The 20,115-nt window shown below is 47.6% G+C and overlaps 1 protein-coding gene across 1 annotated transcript; it reads right to left on the bottom strand.

Annotated features, from left to right (window-relative positions):
* Nucleotides 1-5,148: 5,148 nt before the first annotated feature.
* On the bottom strand, nt 5,149-19,943 carry Reg4 (regenerating family member 4). The gene is made up of 6 exons (XM_050124819.1): nt 19,849-19,943; nt 17,315-17,478; nt 12,901-12,995; nt 11,443-11,580; nt 9,375-9,480; nt 5,149-5,477 (listed from the first exon to the last, which is right to left on the bottom strand). The coding sequence occupies exons 2-6, from the start codon at nt 17,379-17,381 to the stop codon at nt 5,410-5,412; spliced, it is 474 nt and encodes a 157-aa protein (XP_049980776.1). The 5' UTR covers nt 17,382-17,478; nt 19,849-19,943; the 3' UTR covers nt 5,149-5,409.
* Nucleotides 19,944-20,115: the final 172 nt, after the last annotated feature.

Here is a 20,115-nt window from a genome sequence, read left to right as displayed (position 1 = left end):
TTTCCCTCCCCCTCCCCCACTCCTCTCCCCCTCCCTCTCCAATCCAAAGAGCAGTCATGGTTCCCTGCCCTGTGGAAAGTCCAAGGTCCTCTCCCCTCCATCCATGTCTAGGAAGGTGAACATCCAAACTGGCTAGGCTCCCACCAAGCCTGAACATGAAGTAGGATCAAAACCCCTTGCCATTGACCTTGGCTCCCACCCGCCATTTTTAAAGGAATAATAAGCCTCTCTTCTCCATCTTCAACAGTATATATTTAAGGGCAAAGTATTGAATTTGATGGCAACTGTGCAGTCAATGAAATGCCCGCTGTGCAAATGTAAGAAGGCAAATTTGATGCTTGTCATCCACGTGAAGAAAGGGTGTGGTGGTGTAAACTTGTGGGAAGGCAGAGAGAGATGGGTCCCTGGAGCCTGGCGCAGGTCACCCTAGCCTAGTCAGCGAGCTGCAGGTCCCAGTAGGAGAGTCTGTCTTAAAACTGGAGGCGTGGCATAGTGACAGACACATCCTTTGCGTCCTAGGACTTGGGGCACAAAGCAGGTGGGTCTCTATGAGTTTAAGTCCAGCCTGGTCTACATAGTGAGTTCTAGGCCAGTCAAGGCTACATGGTGAAATACTGTCTCAAAAACAAAACAGAACAAACAAACAAATAGAAAACAATAGCAACAGTAATACAAGGCAGACAGCTTTGGAGGAGTGACACCCTAAGTTACTCACATCTATGTACACACGTGTGTGCTGTGTGAACCTACATAAACCTACCTGCATACACATGGGTGCACACACCTGCAGACATACACACAAAAATATTACAAGTTGAAGCCAAATTAATCGATGTTTCTCTTAGACGGCTTGTGCTTTCTGACTACGGAGAATTCTAGCCCGAGGTCACACTGATATTCGTCCACATTTAACCTGGACACACAGGGCTTCTGGGAGAGTCCTCAGCCTTATCTCCGTCTCCACCGCACATTTTAACTCAGCGATCACAAACACCTCTCAGACACTAGGCACACACTGGCGTTTCTGACTTGAATCTTATCCACAGCACTCACGCATGCTGTTGAAGGCTTCGTCCTGACGGCAGCTGTGTTCTGAAATGGGGCCTTTGGGCTGTGGCCACGAGGACTCCGACTTCATGAAGGAGCCAATCTATTTAAGGGTTCTTAGTGTGTTAGTCAGTTCTTTGTTTGTCTTCAGATCACTGAAACAAAAACCTAACAGAAATCATCTTAAAGGGTTTCCTGCCGTTACTGACTTAGAGGCATCTGTGTGGGGTTGTCCGGCTCTCTGTTTCTGAGCCACGGTGGGCCAGAGCATCATGGTGGGATGTGATGGAGAAGCAGGATGCTCGCCTCATGGCGGCAGGAAGCAGAGGGTAGAGACAAGGCACAAGACACTCCAAAGCCTTCCCCCAGGGACCTACTTGCAGCTAACCCTTACTTCCCCCATATTGCTGTCAAATGTCAAGGAATCACCCTTCCCGATTCAATTGCCTCTCAGTTATTAAGTCTGCTAGTGGAAGCCAGGCTTTCAGCACATGAACCTTTGGTGAGACTTTCATATCAAAACCACATACCAGAACACATGGGTCTCAAGCATTGTTATAAAAAGCAAGCCCTCTCCAGCCAGCATGACGTAGCAGCTTTACTTTGCCGCATGCTCTTGACGTGATGTTCTGCCTTGCAGCAGACCCATGGCAATGGGGCCAAGTGACCATGGGCCAAAGCCATGATCCATATTAAATCTTTCTGTATTTGAAGCTGATTTTCCTAGGGTTTTTAATTGCTACAATAAAGCGCTAGCACATAGCATCTCCGTCGTTGTCTTGGGGCTGCATTTTCTCCTACAATCCAGGCAGGCTCATGTCCAGGGCTCTCTGCAGACCAAGATTTCTCTGCTTCTGTCTTCCCATGCTCTGGAGAGCCTGTGGATCCTAAGTTGCCATGGGGTTTGAGCAGCTAATTATGACTGCTCATGGGACTTCCATGATGGTGACAGCATTTGTTAAGAGTTGACCAGACCCCATTCCAGACACTTTACGTATCTTAACTCAATCCTCAGACCCCTGACAAAAGATGACAGCTAACCTGGAGAAATCAGTCAGCTCCAGGGCAACGTGATTCCGTAGCCATTTTCCTCACTGGAATAAACTGTCTTAGCTATGGCCGAACTTGTAAACCGTGGGCTCATCTCACGAAATGATGCCATAGTGAATGTTTTCTTTCTTTCATCTTGTGCTTCACCAGTCTCAGCTCAGACTCCTGACTCTAAGGTCTGACAAGTGGAGCCTTCGGACAGAATTATTCAAAGGATGCCTCTTGGCTACATGGGTGGAGGAGTGACCCGCCCCTTCCCCAGTCCACGTAAGGCTACAGGGCAGGGTGGTGTAGTTTGTGCCTGGCAGAAGAGTGTATCACTAAGGCGGCAGACTGACATCCAGGCTGCTTTGTTTTCAGGAGTCTTGAGGCTGTGCCTCCCACGATAAAGGGGCAATCTTGTTTGATTTCTATGACGGCACCTTATATGGTAGCAGAGGTCCTCTCCGAGCCTAGTTCCTGTCTCTAGGAGAACTACACGAAATATGACTCAGCCAGGCTGATCATCACCTTCTTTCCCTTTGGCTATAGTGGCTGGTTTGGAGCAATGAGCACCTAACTCACACCAGGCTATTTGGGGCCAATAAGGCTTCAGTTGGAGGCTTTTGTGTGAGGTCTGTGAATCTTTTCCTGTGTGGGTCAAAGCTGGAGTCGTTATAGCTAGCTTATGAGATGAAGCTAATAACGAGGCTAGTTCCCAGCCACAAAATGAAGAGAGAAAACCCCATCCCAGGACTGCCTTTAGCCACGGGTCCAGTTATACCTCAATCCAAATTTTTTATGAATTATTACATATAATAAATCAATAAATTCTTATTTTTATTTGGGAAAGTCTGGCTATCAGTCGCAATGGATAAGAAATACGTGATGCCTTACACCCTGAGCCATCCTTTCTTCCTACTACCTCACCCTTCCCACCCTTCCTATCCCACCCCACCCCGCTCCTGGTCAGTCTTACCCTCCCCCATGACACTTGCCACCACTTCAAGACTATTTCTTTCATTTGGTTTACTTTTCTGTCTCCTTCCACTGCCCAGCCTTGCTGAAAGGCATGATCCGTAATGGCAAAGACAATCATCAACTTTGCTTATTGATGGCTTCCCAGGCTCCAAGCATCGACTCCTGGTACCCAGGATGCACTCTGGGAGATTTGTGGTATGCCACCCGCAGCTGGATTTCTAAGGACTGCTGACATTTTGTGTGCATAAGGGAAGGACAGCAGAGCTCTAGAGTGAGCTGTGAACCAGCCTCCCTTCTAACAAGGTGGAGGCCATTCGTCCATGTGGAAGAATGCCTACTATGTACGCATGAGGGTACGCCAGTTTTCAGCATCGCAGCAATTTCAGGACGGGGGCTTTGTCATCCACAAAGACTGCCCCCAAAACAGCAGTGATGGGGCTGGAGAGATGGCTCAGTGGTTAAGAGCTCTGACTGTTCTTCCAGAGGACCCGGGTTCAATTCTCAGCACCCACATGGCAGCTCACAGCTGTCTGAAGATTCAGTTCCAGGGGATCTGACACCTTCATACCAATGCACATAAAATATATATAGCAGTGACCCCCCACACGGAACTACTTCAAGCCCATTTTAAGAGCTTTCCCAGTGCTTCTAGAATAGACTTTCATCAGTTACTGTCTGGATTGTTATTTTATCTCTCTGTTGCTGTGGTGGGGGTGTAAATGAACTTGGAGAGAAAGCGGACTCAGGGCAGGTTCTTTCCTTTTTCCTGCGCCTCATTCCATAAACAACAAGACCTTGCCTTGTGAGGGGACAAGTCTCCCTGTGACCTGTCCAAGTTCCAGTTCTTACTGTAGCACTGCAGCGTCTGGAGCCTGGGTTCTACGTGGCACCCCTCAGCCTGCACCCTCAGTTCATCAACCTTCTCTATCCAGGAATCTGATGCTTTCACTTTTTGGGCAGAGATCTGTCTGGATCTCTTTGGAGTGTGTGGCTGCCCTTTCAGTGAAAATGGTCCTTCTGTACCTGCCTGTCACCTCCTCTGAAATCTCACTAGTATGATTTATTTACGGGTTGACAGGCCCCATTAGAGTAATACATGACGGCTGTTTTCCTCTTGGGCCTCAGAAAGAAGGGGTCCCTTGGTTACCTCTTTCCTCACTAACCCTTCCTTCAGGTTTCCTGCAGTCAGCCCCCGATGGCTCTGGGGATAAAGGGCCATTCTCAGAACAGCGCAGACACTGTGTTCATTGCTTGGCCATGTCACAAGGAGAAAGCAAGCGGCTGTCCACCTGATTGCCTGGCAATGTCACATAGACTTTCTTCCTGGACACTTTCCCTTCTACTATACAAGGTCAGGATCATACCAAAGTCAGTGATCTTCTAAACAGCCAGCAAATCCTATGTTCTTGTCCTGCCATGCAGACTCATGACCTGGGGGATGAGGATGTATATGCTCTATAATTTGGTTACCTCCTTATTATTGGAGCAGACACGCAATAAGGAATCTTAAACTCAGAGCACAGAGAAATTAGTAAGGCCACGGAGTTTGTTAGCGGCAGAGAAGAGGTGAGTTAGTTCCTGGGCCTCCAGGTCAGTCCACCGCACCACTTGTGACTGTTACCTCCATCAGAGGTCCAGAAGAACTCTTAATTAAGCATTGCTCCGCTCACTCTGAGCCTCGCAGGTACACTGGTTACCTCTCTATTCAAACCAAGTGCTGCTGGGGACGCAGGAGGCAGGGCGAGGAGGAGGAAGATGGAAAACCATGCAGGAGTGTTCCTGAGACTTATTTCACCTTTCCATCCCCGTCACCACTGCAGTGGAACTCAGCAGACTCCTACACACACCACTACTCAATGAATAATTCAGGGTCCACTTCAGTCTGGCAGGAACTCCACTGATGAACATTCCATGGCAAGAGGACGGACAGCAGGGAAGCACAGGGACATGTATGGGTGACAGAGGGAGGTCGGAGGTTACAGGGGCTGAAGGGGACAGAAGCTCACTCTTGACCATTTGTTTTTTGGCTCCAAACTTTACTGGTATGACAGAGACCCAGTGGTCAGTGAGTACATTTCAATTTGTTTGAGGCAGCCAAAGGGAAGAGGAGGATTAGAAAGGATTCCAGAGTGAACACTGAGACCAGAAGCCACTGTCCCACCTTGCCAATCCCTGAGGCTGGAAGCCCCTGTCCCACCATGCTAAGCTCTCTGAGCCTGATAGTCAGTGTGCTGGAGGCCTCATCAGTGTTCGCTGCTGTGCTTCCTCTGGGGGATAAGGATTATATCAGCCGCCAGGCGAGAGGGAGGAAAAAGGAGCTTGCGCACGGCTGGCAGGCTCTTGATTCTTGCTCTATGGCCTGTACTTGCATAGGAAGTGTTGGCGCTCGCTGCATCCGTTTTTGTTCCAGCTTAAAAAGCCTGTAAGAAAATCAACAGATGTTTAAGCCAAGCTAGCTCAGTACCGAATCTGCCAGAACTGTCTGTGTGTTCCTCTTGGAGCCCTGGACAAGGGCTGGTAGCGGTTATTTCAGGTGCCAACACGGGTAGGGTAGGATATTGTTTCGTCCAGATGTCCAGCAAGTGCTAGGCCCCTAGCTGTCTAGATATTGCTCTGTGGGTATTTCGTCAATGCTGTTGACACTCAAATCAAAAGACATTGAGTAAAGGAGCCCAGACCGAGGGCTTCCTGGAGCAGAAGGTTTTTCCCTTTAATTATTTTGGATTCAGTTTTTCCACATCAGATCTTGCAGTAATTTCCTGGCCCCCCTCTCCACCCCCAGGGATCTCCACCTCCTGTTACTGGTTCTCTGGGGATCCCTGACTAACGCAAACACCCACTTTCTCAGATCACTGCAGGTTGTACAAGCTCTTCTCCGGCACTCAGGAGGAAGCAGCACCTGGCACAGACCCAGGGAAGGTTCCCTTTGTGTGTGCTTGGTTTATTGGTTGTTGTTGGTGGTGGTGGGGTTGTTTGTGTTGTTTTTTTGAAACAGGGTTTCTCTGTATAACAGCCCTAGCTATCTGGAACTAGCTTTTGTAGACCAGGCTGAACTTGAACTCAGAGAGATCCTCCTGCCTCTGTCTCCTGAGTGCTGGGATTAAAGGCATGTGCCACCATTACCCGACAGTTATGCTTTTTTTAAGATTTATCATTTTATTTGTGTGTGTGTGTGTGCCTGCAGAAGCCACAGAAGGGCATCAGGTCCCCTGGAGCTGTAGTTACAAGAGGTTGTGACCTGCCCAGTGTGAGTGCTGGGACTCCAGCTCCTATCCTCTAGAGGAACAATAGCTGTTTTCAACAGCTGTACTCTCTGGTTTATGTCAACTTGACACATGCGAGAGTCATCAGAGAAGAGGGAGCCCCAACTGAAAAAACTGTCTCCATAAACAAGCCTATAGTACGTTTTCCTAGTGATTCATGAGAAAGGGTCCGCCCACTGTGGGTGGGACCATCCCTGGGCTGGTGGTCCTGCTGGAGAAGAATAGGCTGAGCAAGTCATCCCGAACAAGCCAGTAAACAGCATCCCTCCATGGCCTCTGCTTCAACCCCTAGCTCCGCGTTCTTGCTCTGCTTGAGTTCCTGTCCTGACTTCCCTTGATGATGAACCGTGCTGTGGAAGCACAAACTGAATAACCCTTCCCTCCCCAGCGCGCTATTGCCCTTGGTGCTTCACCAGAGCAGGAGAAACCCTAGATAAGACAACAGCTGAGCTATCCCTCAGCCGCTCCTTTGTGTTAGAAATTGTGTCAAAGCCCTGGGAGACTCCACAGCCAAGCTCTGAGATGCTCTAGGGTGAACTTCAAAGACCCGTTAAGCCATTGTAACCAATCACAGGACACCCACTTAGAAAGAAGGGCTGGGCCAGAGACTGGGGACCTTTGGGGTACTGAAATATATATATATTTCTAGGAGAGGCCCAACTATTTTTGTCCTCAAAATAGAATTCCTCAGTCCTTGAGATCCCGGAGAGAATATGGCAGGATGTTGAGTTTCTCCCCAGCGGGTGTCGGCTTGGGTCTTGACCTGCAGGTCTGACCCTGTCACCTACGTGTGCTTCCCATACTTGAGACACAGAGGGTAACTGTGCCTGTGTCCTAAATCAAGGGGCCTGTAGTTGGAGCACCAGGACATGACATGGGGACTACAAGCCTGCTGAGGGATTTCAAGTTCTGAACCAAGAGTGTGCGCGCAAGCCTGCTAGCCTGGAATCTGCCTTGCGAAACTCAGGTTGACTGACTGGATATGTGGCTGTGTAGGGTCCTTTGGGACATCCACTGAGCCCAGAGAAGAGATAGAGTTGAAGCGTTAGGTGACCAAGAGCAGATTACCCATGGTGCCCACCTAGATCGGTACCCATTCTAATCTCCTCCTGCCTGCCTCCCTCCCACAACACTAAAGGGGGACGTGCTGGGAATGGGGAGGATGTGGGCACACCAAAGCTGGGCAGTGAGCCCAGCCTATCCATGAAGGCACTGAATGACTATTAAGACGACTCTCTCCCTTTCATAAGGAGACATCTGGGGTGCAGAGAAGGAAGAAGTCCGCACCAGGATAGGCAGTTTAGTAAGATGAAGATGCTATATTTCTACAAGGTCATCCAAAACACAGAGCTCCTGCCCTTGACCCCAGGGCAGACTGAACATAACTGGTCTTTTTTCCTTCTTTTCTCTTGCAGCGCTGACGCCTGAACCCAGGCCCACGAATACACTACCAACTGCTCTAGATGACCGTACTCACGGCTCCCTTCTTGTTTTCCGTTATAGCACAGGTCTCACTACTTTGCCCAGGCTGGCCTTGGATTTCCTCTGTAGTCCAGGCTGCTCTTGAACTGGACGAGCCTCCTGCCTCAGCCTTCCAAGTACTGGAATTGTAGGCCTATTCTAGTGTGGAGTCCCAAAGTGACATAGTGGGTCACAAAACAGTTCTGGTGCAGAGGGAGAGTCCCAAGGAGATGACAAAGGGACAGAGGGGACAAAACACCTAGAAGTTCTTCTTAAGTAGAAAGAAAGCAAGAATGAGCGCCGCCACAGAGAGCAGAGTCCGTGCCTGAGTGTGCACAGGTAAAATCCGTGCTGCAGACATAAATAGCACTAGGGCGGGGGCTCATGAAGATTTCCCCTCTAAGGTCTACCCTTCACCAGCTTGTCACTAGCCTCGCTCCTTTCCCTGAGTTTTTAATTAATGACCCAGTTTTATGTTCTCCTCTGACCCCCACCTCCACGTGTGACTGACCTGTGAGCTTCCGGGGAACTCTCCTGTCTCCCACCCCTGTCTTCCTGTCCAAGTGCTGAGATTACATGTGCAACACTACCTTGTCCAGCTTATGTGGCTTCTGGAGATTCAGACTCAGGTCTTCACACCCGCGCAGCAAGCATACTGCCTGTCTTCCCCCTCCCCCCTGCTCCAGTCCCCTCCTCAGCCTCCTCCTTTGGCTTTCTTTGTGTCTGAAGCCTGTGTTCTGATTGCTGTGAACTGAAGTGACACTAGATGGGTGGATGGGACCAAAAGACCCCAGGCTCCCCCTTCTTACAGATATGCCACAGGCTCCTTCAGTGTGGGACACTATCGACAGGAGAGACCCTAAGAATGCTGTCCAGTGAGAAGCCCAGAACCACTTTATCCACTGGGGACGCAAAGGGTCTTGGAAAACATCTGGTCAACTGCTTCCCCAAAACTGAACTGGCTAAAAGGCAGACATGGAGGGCCTCATACGATAGGTGTGAGAGTCCCTGAAATATGTCCTCTTTGAATGTTCTTCCATTGATCCTTGTGACTCCGAGTCTCTCTTCTAACACAGTTTCTACTACAATGAAATAAAATGTCTAGCTTTTGTTTGGATGACTTTCGGGGGGGGGGGGTTCTCACTGCTTACTGAGGTAGCACCGTGGTGGGTTTGGGTGGCACTAACTCACCACAGCTTTCTCTCAGTTTGGGTGGGCAACCTTGTTTTAGTAGCTCTTACCTATCATTTTGCCTGTGTTCTGGCTAACTTGTCTTTTGTAGCAGCAGTGCTGCTGGCCTAAGAAATTCCCTTCTCCAGCATTTACCTCTGATGTCTTTGTCATAGTCTGTCACCTCATGGCCCCTTCCATTGATGTTAAAAAAAAATGTCCTTCACTGGCTTTAGCAAAGACTGCAGAGTGGGTACAGGCGACTGGGGGTTCATAGACTGCGTGTCGAGGCCACCGTCCTGTGAGGCAGTGCTGCTGAGTGAAAGGGGCGATGGGAGGAGGCCAAGCATGCCCCTTTCGCTCTTAACAGGTTCAAGGACGGAGTTGCAGCTTGGAGAAAGGGAAGGGCTGCAGGGAACTTACTGTCCTTGGGGTTCAGTGCAGCACAGTGCCTGGCTTCGCTCTTTGTCCTGTAATTCCAGGGTATGTACTGGTCTAGAGACCCGTCAATCCATTGCCATGACTGCTTCTGCAATGACAGGAAACAGAGGGAGTGTGCAACCCAGCCAGTTCCCACTCCCACAGACACAGCAGGCCCTCAGCCCAGTGAGGTGGGGTTTCATGGGGCAAAGGATAGAAATATATGAAGAACCAAAATTATGAAAGTTATTCCATTCAATGAGAGAGGAAAACATCACTAATGTTTTAGCATATTTACTTCTGATAGAAACATGGTTATCATTGTACTAAAAAATATTGTCCTCTTCAAAACATTTATTTGAGTCTTTCCTGTGGCTTTCCAAACCCTCCTTCAACACAAGGAGGTACAATAGTCTACCTTAATCTAGTGTTGACGACTGAGTGCATTGTTTCCAATTACTATAAAAAACACTGCTATGACTAAATTTGTTGAGACTCACTCTGTGTTCTCAAAATTATTTCCTTATAATCTATTCCAGAAGCAGAACTAATGGGTCAAATAATGTGACTGTTTTGAGGTTATCAATCCCCATCGGTCGACACAGTACTTTCCCAAACTGCCCACTTGTACAAATTTCCATGCTCACTGACTGGGTGCCAGGTCCCTTTCTCTGCATCCTCAAGATAGTAATCATGATACAAAGAAAAATATTGATAATCTAAGTCAAATTATATAATTTTAGTTTGCATTTTCTTGATTATTGGAGATAGAGAACAGTGTTAGAACACTGTGTCTCACGTTCACACACGTAAAAAAATCAAATTATAAAAATCTCACGGAAATAGATGTAAATATATAGCTTGTCCCTGAAGGCAGAGTTCTAATTGACAGCAAAGTAAATACATAGAAAATGAATAATTTGGCCAGATGTGGTAGCTGATGCCTTTAATCCTAGCACTGGGGATGCAGAGGCAGGAAGATCTCTGTGAAATTGGGGCCAGCCTGGTCTATGTAGCAAGTTCCAGGGCAGCCAAGGCTGCATAGTGAGACTCTGTCTTAAAGAGTGGAGAAGTTCAGCTGTTAAAAGTGCTTGTTGCTTTTATTGAGAACCCAGGCTTGGTTCTCAGCACCTCCGTGACAGTTCACTACTGTGTTACTCCACTTCTGGGGCACCCCATTATCTTCTTCTGGCCTCCCCGGGCACCAGGAACATACAAACATGTAGATACATGCTCATACATGGAAAGTAAAAATATAAAAATATTTAAAAGTTAAAAAAATGTGCAACTCAAATAAACACTATTTAAAGCAAATAACTGTATAACAGTTATAGCACTCACACAAAAAAATCACTTGTTTTTCTGCAGTACTCAAAAGACTATGCACACTGTGAGTCATAGGCCAGTGCCAGAGGGGGACTCTGTGTTCACGGAATAAGGTCTATGAGCACTGGTCTCTCCAGCTATGTCATCAGAAACAGAAAGCGGGGTTTCCCTGCCTATGCCCCTATTTCAGTTGGATATAGACACCCCACCCCAAAACCATAAATACAGATACCCTGTGGTACTTCTCATAGTCAAGTACTGATGGAGAGGTCAAAAGGGGTGCAGAGGAGAGAATTAAGAATGACTAAAAAAATGTGGCAGAATCTCAGAAAAAAAAAGGTTAGTTGAAAGTTTTTACCTTTAATTAAGACCAAAGGCAAATAAATTACTCTGAATCTTCTAGATCGGCTTGCCTGTTTTCCCTCCCCCTTCTCTCTCTCTCTCTCTCTCTCTCTCTCTCTCCCTCTCTCTCTCTCTCTGAAGGCTCTGTAAAATTGGTACTTTTGCATCTAAAGATCCAGAAGGACCTTAATTAAAAGTTCCACAGAATGGAACTCTTTGAATTATTTCTCCCACTGAGGGAAAGAAGGGGTCCCTGACCTTCGGGCCTCAGCCTGAGCCACTGGAGGTGCTTAACCACAGAACTACTACTTGAGTCCTATTTGTGGGCCAGAAGGCCACTTCTCATGGAAGGATTGTCATCCTGGATTTCCCAAGAGGCTCTGTGAGCCAACCATGGGCTTACCTTCTGTGGGTCATGCAGGCCAATCCACACAGGCAGGTTTCTCTGATAGCCAAGTATGTACTTTGCTATGACTCTGGCTTCCTTTAGATTCGAGACAGTTGCCAGGTGGGAATCACTTCCGTACTTCTGACACTCCTCCTGCAAGGAGAGGTCCCATTAAAGATGTCATGAGCGCACAACCTTCTCCTTGGAGCCCTAGTGAACCAAGAAGGATGGCTCCCTTCCCCCGACACTGAGATCTAAACCCCACTGGTGATTTCTGTCACTATAGAAGACAGAAGACCACAGTGCCTGGTCTCAGAGGAAGAAAAAGCTCAGGGCCCGAGCAGGAGATTTAGCACCAGCGAAGTGCCTGAGGTCCCAGTGGCTTTCATAAGTCACTTCACCTCTCTGAGTCACAATTTTCTCATAGTTACAGAATCCTGGGTTGTCTCGCTCTCTCTCCTCCCCACCTCTTGCTTGCTCGATCTTTCCTCTTGCTCTCTCTATGACCCCAGTTATTCAGGCCTCCACTCAATAAGACATTTCATTCCCTGAATTTTCATTTGCTACTTCTCTTGGTCTAATCAAAAGGAAATCATTTTTGTTTACGCTGCAAAGAAATTTTCTGTTTAAACGTCACAACCGCACATTGATTTCACATGTCACCTGACTGTTGAGGGAAGATCTCCCTCTGTAGCCAAGGCTGGCCTCAAACTACTCGTGACTTCCTGTCTCGGCTCCCAAGAGTTGGGGTTGTAGGTATGTTCCACCGTGCTCCCTTCTCTCAGTTTCAGAAGTCAGAGGAAACTGCTAGAGGAAGCTGCTTGATCCTCAGCAGCTGCCACATGGTGGGGACGCCAGCCTTGTTCCTTTCTCTACTGAGTTACACACAGGAAGGGCACTTGAGGCCACGCTGGGCTGGGTCATGCCACACCACCTCTATGTGTGTGTCAATCAGCCACAAGCTGGAGAGATGACAATAGTAATTCTCCACTTACTTGGACTGGCTACTTTGATATTCGTAATGTCTTACACATAGTTGGAAAGACAAAATCCAGGCATGTGTGGGTTGTGTCAAGTGGGGACACCCCCCCCCATTTCTGATTCTGGGCTTTCTGCCTGGTGTCCCTGAGACCTGCCTGTTTCAGGCGTTTCCGTATCACTCTCTCTGGTAAGTCTCATAGAGGAATTCAGTTATTCTTTGCACAAGCTCCTTGACCCTTGATGCTCCTTTGAGCTGTGTATTTCTAGCTTTCTGAGGGTCATGGCTGCTTCTTAACCCGCTAAGGGTCTTAGCACATAGTACCTACACCATCAATGTTCACAAAATTGAAGGAGTTGAGCACACCCCTCTTCGTTTTAACCACGAGGCTTCTCCTGGGGTCCCAGGAAGAACCCTTGACTTTAAGTCAAATACAATCTGCAGTTCTAGCTGGTCCCTTGTTCTCCAAGAAATCAGCAGCTCACACTTCTCACCTCAGCCTGAGACCAGCTTCCCATCTTCCGGAAGTACCCATAGCAGTGGGAACTGTAGTAAAACCATCCTGCAGGGCAGCTGGGTCTCCAGACAGCTGTACAGAAACAGAAGACAGTTATAGATTGTGATGTCAAAACTCAGTATGATGACGAGACAGTTTTTGGATTTGGAACACCTCAAGTAAAATGAGAAAGTAGGAACTTTGTAACAAATGATTACAGAGTGGAGAAACCACAATTGTTTTATACGACAATTTTAAAAAGCAAAAGAAATCTTAATTTTTGAACCTGACACTGAATATTTTTTCTTTTCCTTGAAAAAAAATGTTATCTGAAAGAATGTCTGGCTATGTAGCCCAAGTTGAACTCCAACTTCAGCCTCTCTAGTGCTAGGAATCCCTGAATCCCTGAAGAAATCAAAACTTCGTTGTTATGCTTTAGATCCTAGAAACTGGGTGTGAAAGTGCTGGCTTTGTAAACCAAAGCTTTTTAAAGAGATTTGTGCTTTGTGCGGTCTAGTTTTATGTCACCTTGGCACAGGCTAGAGTCATCAGAGAATGGGGAGCCTCAGTTGAGAAAATGCCCCTGTAAGATTGGGTTGTAGGCAAACACTTTCTTAATTAGTGATTTATGTGGGACGGCCCAGCCCACTGTGGGTGGTGCCATTCCCGGGCTGCTGCTTTTGCAGATCTCTAGGAAAGCAGGCGGAGCAAGCTGTGTGGAGCAAGTCAGTAAGCAGCACCCCTCTGTGGCCTCTGCATCTGCTCCTGCCTCCAGGTTCCCACCCTCTTTGAGTTCCTGTCCTGATTTCCCTTGATGATAGACCATGATGTGGAAGTATAAGCCAAATAAACCTTTTCCTTCCCAACTTGCTTTTGATGGTGGTGTTTTATCACAACAACGGTAACCCCAGCTGGGACAAGGCTGATCATTGGTAACTGTTAGGAAAAAATTGATAGTAAAACGGGCTTACCAATGCAGCACTGAGAAAGCTTAATAGTTTTCAAACCAGTGAACTGTCTCCCTTAGGCTCATATATCGGAGTGCTTGCTCCCCCTGCTGGTGGCATTTAAAAAAAAAGGCTGCAGAACTTTTGCAGGTGCAGCCTCACCAAGGAAGCGGATCCCCAGTGTGGCCCAGCCCATTTCTTGTCAGCTCTCTTCTTCCCCTGCCACCACACCTTCCCCGTGGCTGTGGACGGTGTCTTTCAAACTGTACGCCAAAAGAAACGCTTCCTTCCCAGAGCTGCTTCTCCTCGGGCCTCTGATCGCCGCAATGAGAAAAGTGACTAATACAGGAAGCGGACTTTCTGACCTAAGGCTGGTGAGAATGTTCAGGAAGAGAGGCAGCAGAAGGCAAAACTCTCCAGCTCTAAGTGCAAGGACCTGGGGGCTGGTCACCTGGATAACGGTGTAACGGCACCTGCAGCGGAGCGTAAGAACCAGAGCCCGGCAAGACACTGGGCGCCAGCACAGGTCACGTGACCCGAAGGGTCTTGGCTTGATATTCTGTGGGCAAACACAGGGGAAAGGCCCCCCTCCACCATGGCACTCGCTTCCTCCAACTTGAGCTCAAGAGAACAGCCATATTGGGGCACAAGCTGAGGATCCAGAGGGGAGTCAGAGCATAGAAACCTAAGATCAGGATGCCTCCAGCCAGGCACTCAATGTTCTGCCTCTCCCACCGGATTCTCTGCTTCTCTGTGTCTGTGTGTCCATCGATTCTGTCTTTTCGATTCATCTCTCTTGCTTTTCTCCGTGCCTTTGCTCATGCCACTCTGCCCCTCTGCCTGGCATTCCCCTCCCCTCTGCTCTTCTTCGTCTTTCTTACCGTAACCCAGCCTTCTTGCAGCTACCGAATGCGCCCCCCCCCCGTGGGAACCTCTCAGTTGCTAAAAAAATGCTTCGGAGGCCTGCGCTGCAGTACCTTCCACAGTACCACACATTTACCCAGCATTCCTTGGTACCAGGTCTTGCTTTGGGCAGTCTTATTAATACTCTACAACCCACCCCGCCCCCGCTAAGTAGTTTCTGACATCACCACCATGTCTCAGAAGAGGAAACAAAGGCAGATGGAAGTTGCTGCACCTCACACTCCCACAGCGGACAGAGTGAAGATGTGCCCTAGATGGCTCTGAGTTGAGGTTCCAGCCATCTTTAGTCAAGCTCAAGCTACGTTAAAACAAACAAACAAACAAACGACTGCAAGCCACTCCCATTTGTGCCGGCTGCCTTGTTTAACAGCCAGACTCGCCTGGAGAGATGTCAATGGCTACCAGCCAGGAATGTGGTGGAACCTGGGCGAGCCACTGTTTTCTCAGCAGCCCAGGACCCTTCACATCTCTACCAAGAGTGTCCTGGGGTGATCAACAGGAACGGGTCCTAGCACCCAGGCTCCACATCGTTAGTTCTACTCTCTCAGCCTCTTACAACTCTGGTCTCTTGCCTGCACAATGAACTAACAACACATACTTCCCCACAGGGTTGCCTGGAGGGTTAGTGGGATAACGCACACAAAATGCACATAGAGTGTTAGCATCCTGCCTAGCATACAGCAGTGGTTGAATACATGACAGCTGGCTAGAACTCTAGCTCTCTTACATGATACCGGGATGGGTATGTAGAGCTACACCCTAGCCCGTGCCTTTTCTGTTCTTTTAAAACCCGAGACGGGGTCTGCTTAAGCTCCCAAGACTGGCCTTGAACTCTGTGTAGCCGAGGCAGACCAGGGCTCTGAGGTCATTCTGCACTGTTCTTCTGAGTAACCAGAATTCCAGGCACGTGTCACCAGACTCAGCTAGAATTAGAGCTTTTAAAAAGCATCACCATTATTACGATAACGAGGTGGAACATTACTGAAAACGTTAACCAGATGCAGTTCCCATTGCCTCTAAGTGTTTCTGTTTCTCGTCACTGAGCCACGGGCAGCCACAGGCCAGGGCAAGGGACCACTGCTGGGACAACAGAGCTCTGATCTTGGCCATCAGCCTCTGCTGAAAGAGAAAACCAATTTCTCAGTTCTCCACATCACCTTTAAATGCAAGCAAGGTTAGACTTTCCCATACGCTGCTGTGCACAGAATATATGGGATCTGTCTAAAGCACGGTTCTCAGGAATGTAACAATCAATGCCAAGTTTTTCTACAGCTGGGAGGAAGATCTGTCTGGAAAAGAGCCATGGGAGGACCCATGGTATATGCTTTGGCTCTATCTCCTCCTGGGGAGAGAACCAGAGAGATTAGTGAAGTCCTGGGAAACGAACTGGAGAGTCTTGTCTTATTCTCCAGAATACAAGTCAAGGGAAATGTCAAGTCCTTAAGGGAGGCCAGAGGTCAGGGCAGCCCTGAAACCACGTATAGAAATGGCTAGAAGGCAGCTCAGCAGTGGCTGGGGGCAGCTCCCGGCGTTCTGAATATTCTTGCAAGGGTGCAGAAATGGTGGTCGAATCCCTGGGTCCTGAGCAGCCATGAATGGTGAGAGAATTGATGGCTGGAGGCAGGGATGGGGTTGGGGGCAGCGAGTACCATACACAGCCATGTCAAGGGTAGGCTAGGGCAAGGAGCACAGCCTTCAGCTGATGACTCTCAAGCACTGTTTCTCTTGATACTACCTTGCTTTAGTTCCTCCCCGTGAGCAAGCCCATTCAAGGAGTTTTAGGCGTCACTGGATCTTGTAGCGGCCTCCTTTCTCAACAGAGGCAATGCTCAAGCAAACAATTCTTACACTGCCACCTCCAACTCCCAGCGAGGCTATGGAGGACTATGGGAGACATCCAAGAAGAGGAGCTGGCCAGAGCACCACACAGTCTGGCAATGTGACTTTTGACAAATCTCTGCCCTCATTTTACTCATAGATTCAACAAAGCCGTTACATCAGATGAGCCCGCATTTTATCTCATTCCAGCCCAGATTTTCCATGCTATTTTTTTTCTCAGCATACTTAAACTTTTCCCTGTCCTATTTTCTCTACTGGAGATCCTGTACAGTCACGGGCACACTCCCTGTCCTTAATGATTGGTCTATGAGTGTACAATAGCCATCTCTGCAACTAGGCTTGCAGGTCCCTGGTAAACTGGACCTTGCAATACGCTCAAATAAGAGAACAGCACATAAGGGTTTGGATGCTGTGATTAGAGCTGTCAGTTACAGACAGTCTGACGCATGTCAGGTTCTTTAGACAGGCTCTCTATCACTCACCACAAACTTGCAAAATTTATTCTGCAACCCACAAATTAAGTATGGCTTACAACCACCTTGGGCACCCCTGTTTGACTATAGACCCATTGACGGGTCTCATTAGTTTTCCCTCTTCGAGATACTTCTTTCCTGAAATGCCTGCGGGTGTGAGCAGTTGGTGTAATGTGTGCCCTATGTGCTTGCTGGCTGTGACTGTCTTTCAATATGTGACTGAACTCACCACTCATGACTTCGGGGCCGGTTACAAAGCTCAGCAGCAGGAGCAGCCGAACGCATTTGGGAGCCATCTTCCTCTTTCGCTGGGGACAATACTTCGATGTTTTGATTTCAAGACCCTCAGAACTCTTGCCCGTTTTCTCTTAAAGACTCTGGTGTCTCCTAGACCTGCAGCGAGAAGGGTGCTGGAGTTTAGATACCACATTGAAATATTTCCAAGCAGATGAGGGTTTTACAATGAAGATAATCCCAAGATTGACATAGGGATAAGGAGCATTTAGTTGATGAGGATTTAGTCTTACCTTCAAGCCCCTCTGGACCAATGTCAGAGCCCTAATTACAGCAGGAAGAAGTGCTTAGCAGTCTGAGAGTCTGTGAACCACAAGGAGTACCTGTGTTGCTATTTCCGGGATAGTCAGCAGAGGGCGACATGGGCACACTTCCTCACAGGGGTAATAGACCTCTGAAGTCCAGGAAATGTAATAAAGGGGTTCCAATACTGAGAGGTTTTTTTTTTTTTTTATAATGTTGAAGATAAAGTAAACAGATGGCCCAAATACCGTCACAGATAAGAAAGTTTTCAAGGACTGGGCTACTTGCTCTGTGTCACCAGCAACTGTAACTAGATTGGACTCTTGAACCCTGCTGACTTCATGTTAAAAAAAAAAAGGAAGAAAGAAAAAAAGCTTTGCTAGTCTCCCCTTTCATTATCAAAAAAACCCACAAATCATTAAAATGTAAACACAGACCAAGAACTAGGAAGTAAGCCCATCTCCCAAAGATAAGCCATTCGGTGAAGGGCCTCCAGACACCGTCCTAGGCCCCCATTTATAGGTTCGCATAAATCAAATCACACTTCTCAGACACAGACCAGCCACAGAGGACGTTCCTGCAGCCATGGTTCTTTGTTCGGTTTCTCTTCTCTTTTTGGCATGAACTCACGCTCTGCTGCACCCAGAGTAAGTCCGTTGTCACTTTGAAGCCCCCTCTCTTCTGGAAGGCTCGCCTACCTATCCTATTGGTAGAATTCAAGACAGTTGCCCTCTTACCTCATGGAAAATCACTTAAGTTTGTCAATGTTTAAAAAAATATGTTTGCTCGTACCTAAAGGCTGTCAGTAAAACGCAGCATCTTTTTATATATGATTTTTGAAATTTCTTATGTGAATTATCAGCTTTTTATATTTTTCTATTTTGTTATTTTTTGATGATTGACAAGAATTTTTTTAAATATATTTTTTGCTTCCCATTGGGGTCCTAAAAGTATTTCTCAGTTCATACTTTTCATATATAAAGGACCACAGACTTCAACTGTAGGGGCCAACAGGAGGCCCCAACCTCCACTTCCTTTTGCTTCCTTTGCAGTAGCCCCTGCCCCTGCACTTAGCTCATCCAGCAAGTGTTGGGCCACAGGCTTCACCGGATCTTTCGGCAGCCTCTTAACAGCAAGAATGTTCAAGTTTTAAAAATGCCTTTGTTATATGCACAGTCTTCTCTATAATCTTTGGAATATCTACAAGAAACAGTAGCCACCATATTGCCATAAGGTTAAAATGGGCACCCACAGCCCCTTCTAATCTTATCCATGCTTTATGGCAATTCTAAGCCCTAGTAGTTTTTCAGAAATAACTATGAAAATGAAGAATTCATTGAATTCTCATTTAACCATGCTTTCTGATCAAAATCCAAATAACAAAATCTCAAATAATTGATGGCTTGGGGGCCAATACAATAGAGCATCTAAACTGGAGACTTCTGGAAACTCTAATCCTCAGCCCTTAAGAGCATGTGGGTCTGGCAGTAACAGAGGGGGAATCCCTCAAGTTCTATTTGCTTTTAGTTTTTAAAATTATCTCATGGACTTTGGATTTCTTTGTTGGACTTTCCTTTCTAAAGTACGGTGGGATTTCAAAGTCCTGAAACCCTTTGCAAAGCAGCTACCTGGAACTCAACCGTCAGGCTGATAGGCTGGAGAGATGGAGGCCAGGATTTGAGGCACCTGGTGAAACCCTGTCGTCTCCTTTGACCTCCATACCAACACTGTACTGCAAGTGTCAGCAATGTTGCTGATAAACCAACTGCCATTCATTGTATTCTGAAACTTTCCCTGAGTTTCACAGCTACCCGTCCACAGAGCCACCATAGAACCCAACACTGCTGGCCACCAAAGCCAACTCTCTTTCAGTAAGAACAGAAAGAAAAGAAACAACTTGGGGCTGCAGACCAGGAGCAGCGGGAAAGATGTTTGCTGTGTAAGCCTGGCGACCTGAGTCCCATTCCTTGGCCCACGTAAAGATAGAAGGAGGGAACTCCAGAGTTGTTCCCTAATGCTCGCCTTGCACGCATGTGCAAACACCCACACTGCAGTTAATATTCATGTCGGTGTTAAAAATAACAATTTAAATCAAAACAGTGCTAATAACCAACACCCCAGCAGGAGCAACAGAGCTGTATCTTGTAATATCTGATCCACAGGTAGCTGGCCGAGAAAAACAGGTGTTCACAGAAAGCCCGCTCTCCCCACCGCCGGGAGGATTACCTGGTTGCAACCAGACTCTGAGAACTCTGTCTTCTTCAGCGTGAGTGGTCCCAGGCTCCTGTGTCTTTATACCTCTTGCCTCAGGATGTGATGACCTGTTGAAGTCATGAGGCAATAGCATTGTTTACTAATAATTACCCTTATCTACAGTTAAAAAAAAATGAACTGTTTGCGTGATCACTGTCGAGTGGACACACACTGGGCTTTGTCTAGCCGAGAGCAGGACCTCTCCCTGTGTGCAAACAAAATCTTTTATGTCCACGCTAT

Source organism: Alexandromys fortis, unplaced genomic scaffold, assembly GCF_014885135.2.
Source record: "Alexandromys fortis isolate MF-2015 unplaced genomic scaffold, M_Fortis_MF-2015_v1.1 scaffold_235, whole genome shotgun sequence".
Classification (NCBI taxonomy): domain Eukaryota; kingdom Metazoa; phylum Chordata; class Mammalia; order Rodentia; family Cricetidae; genus Alexandromys; species Alexandromys fortis.
The sequence above is the reverse complement of the archived record's forward strand: the minus strand, read 5'-3'. Positions and strand labels throughout refer to the sequence as shown.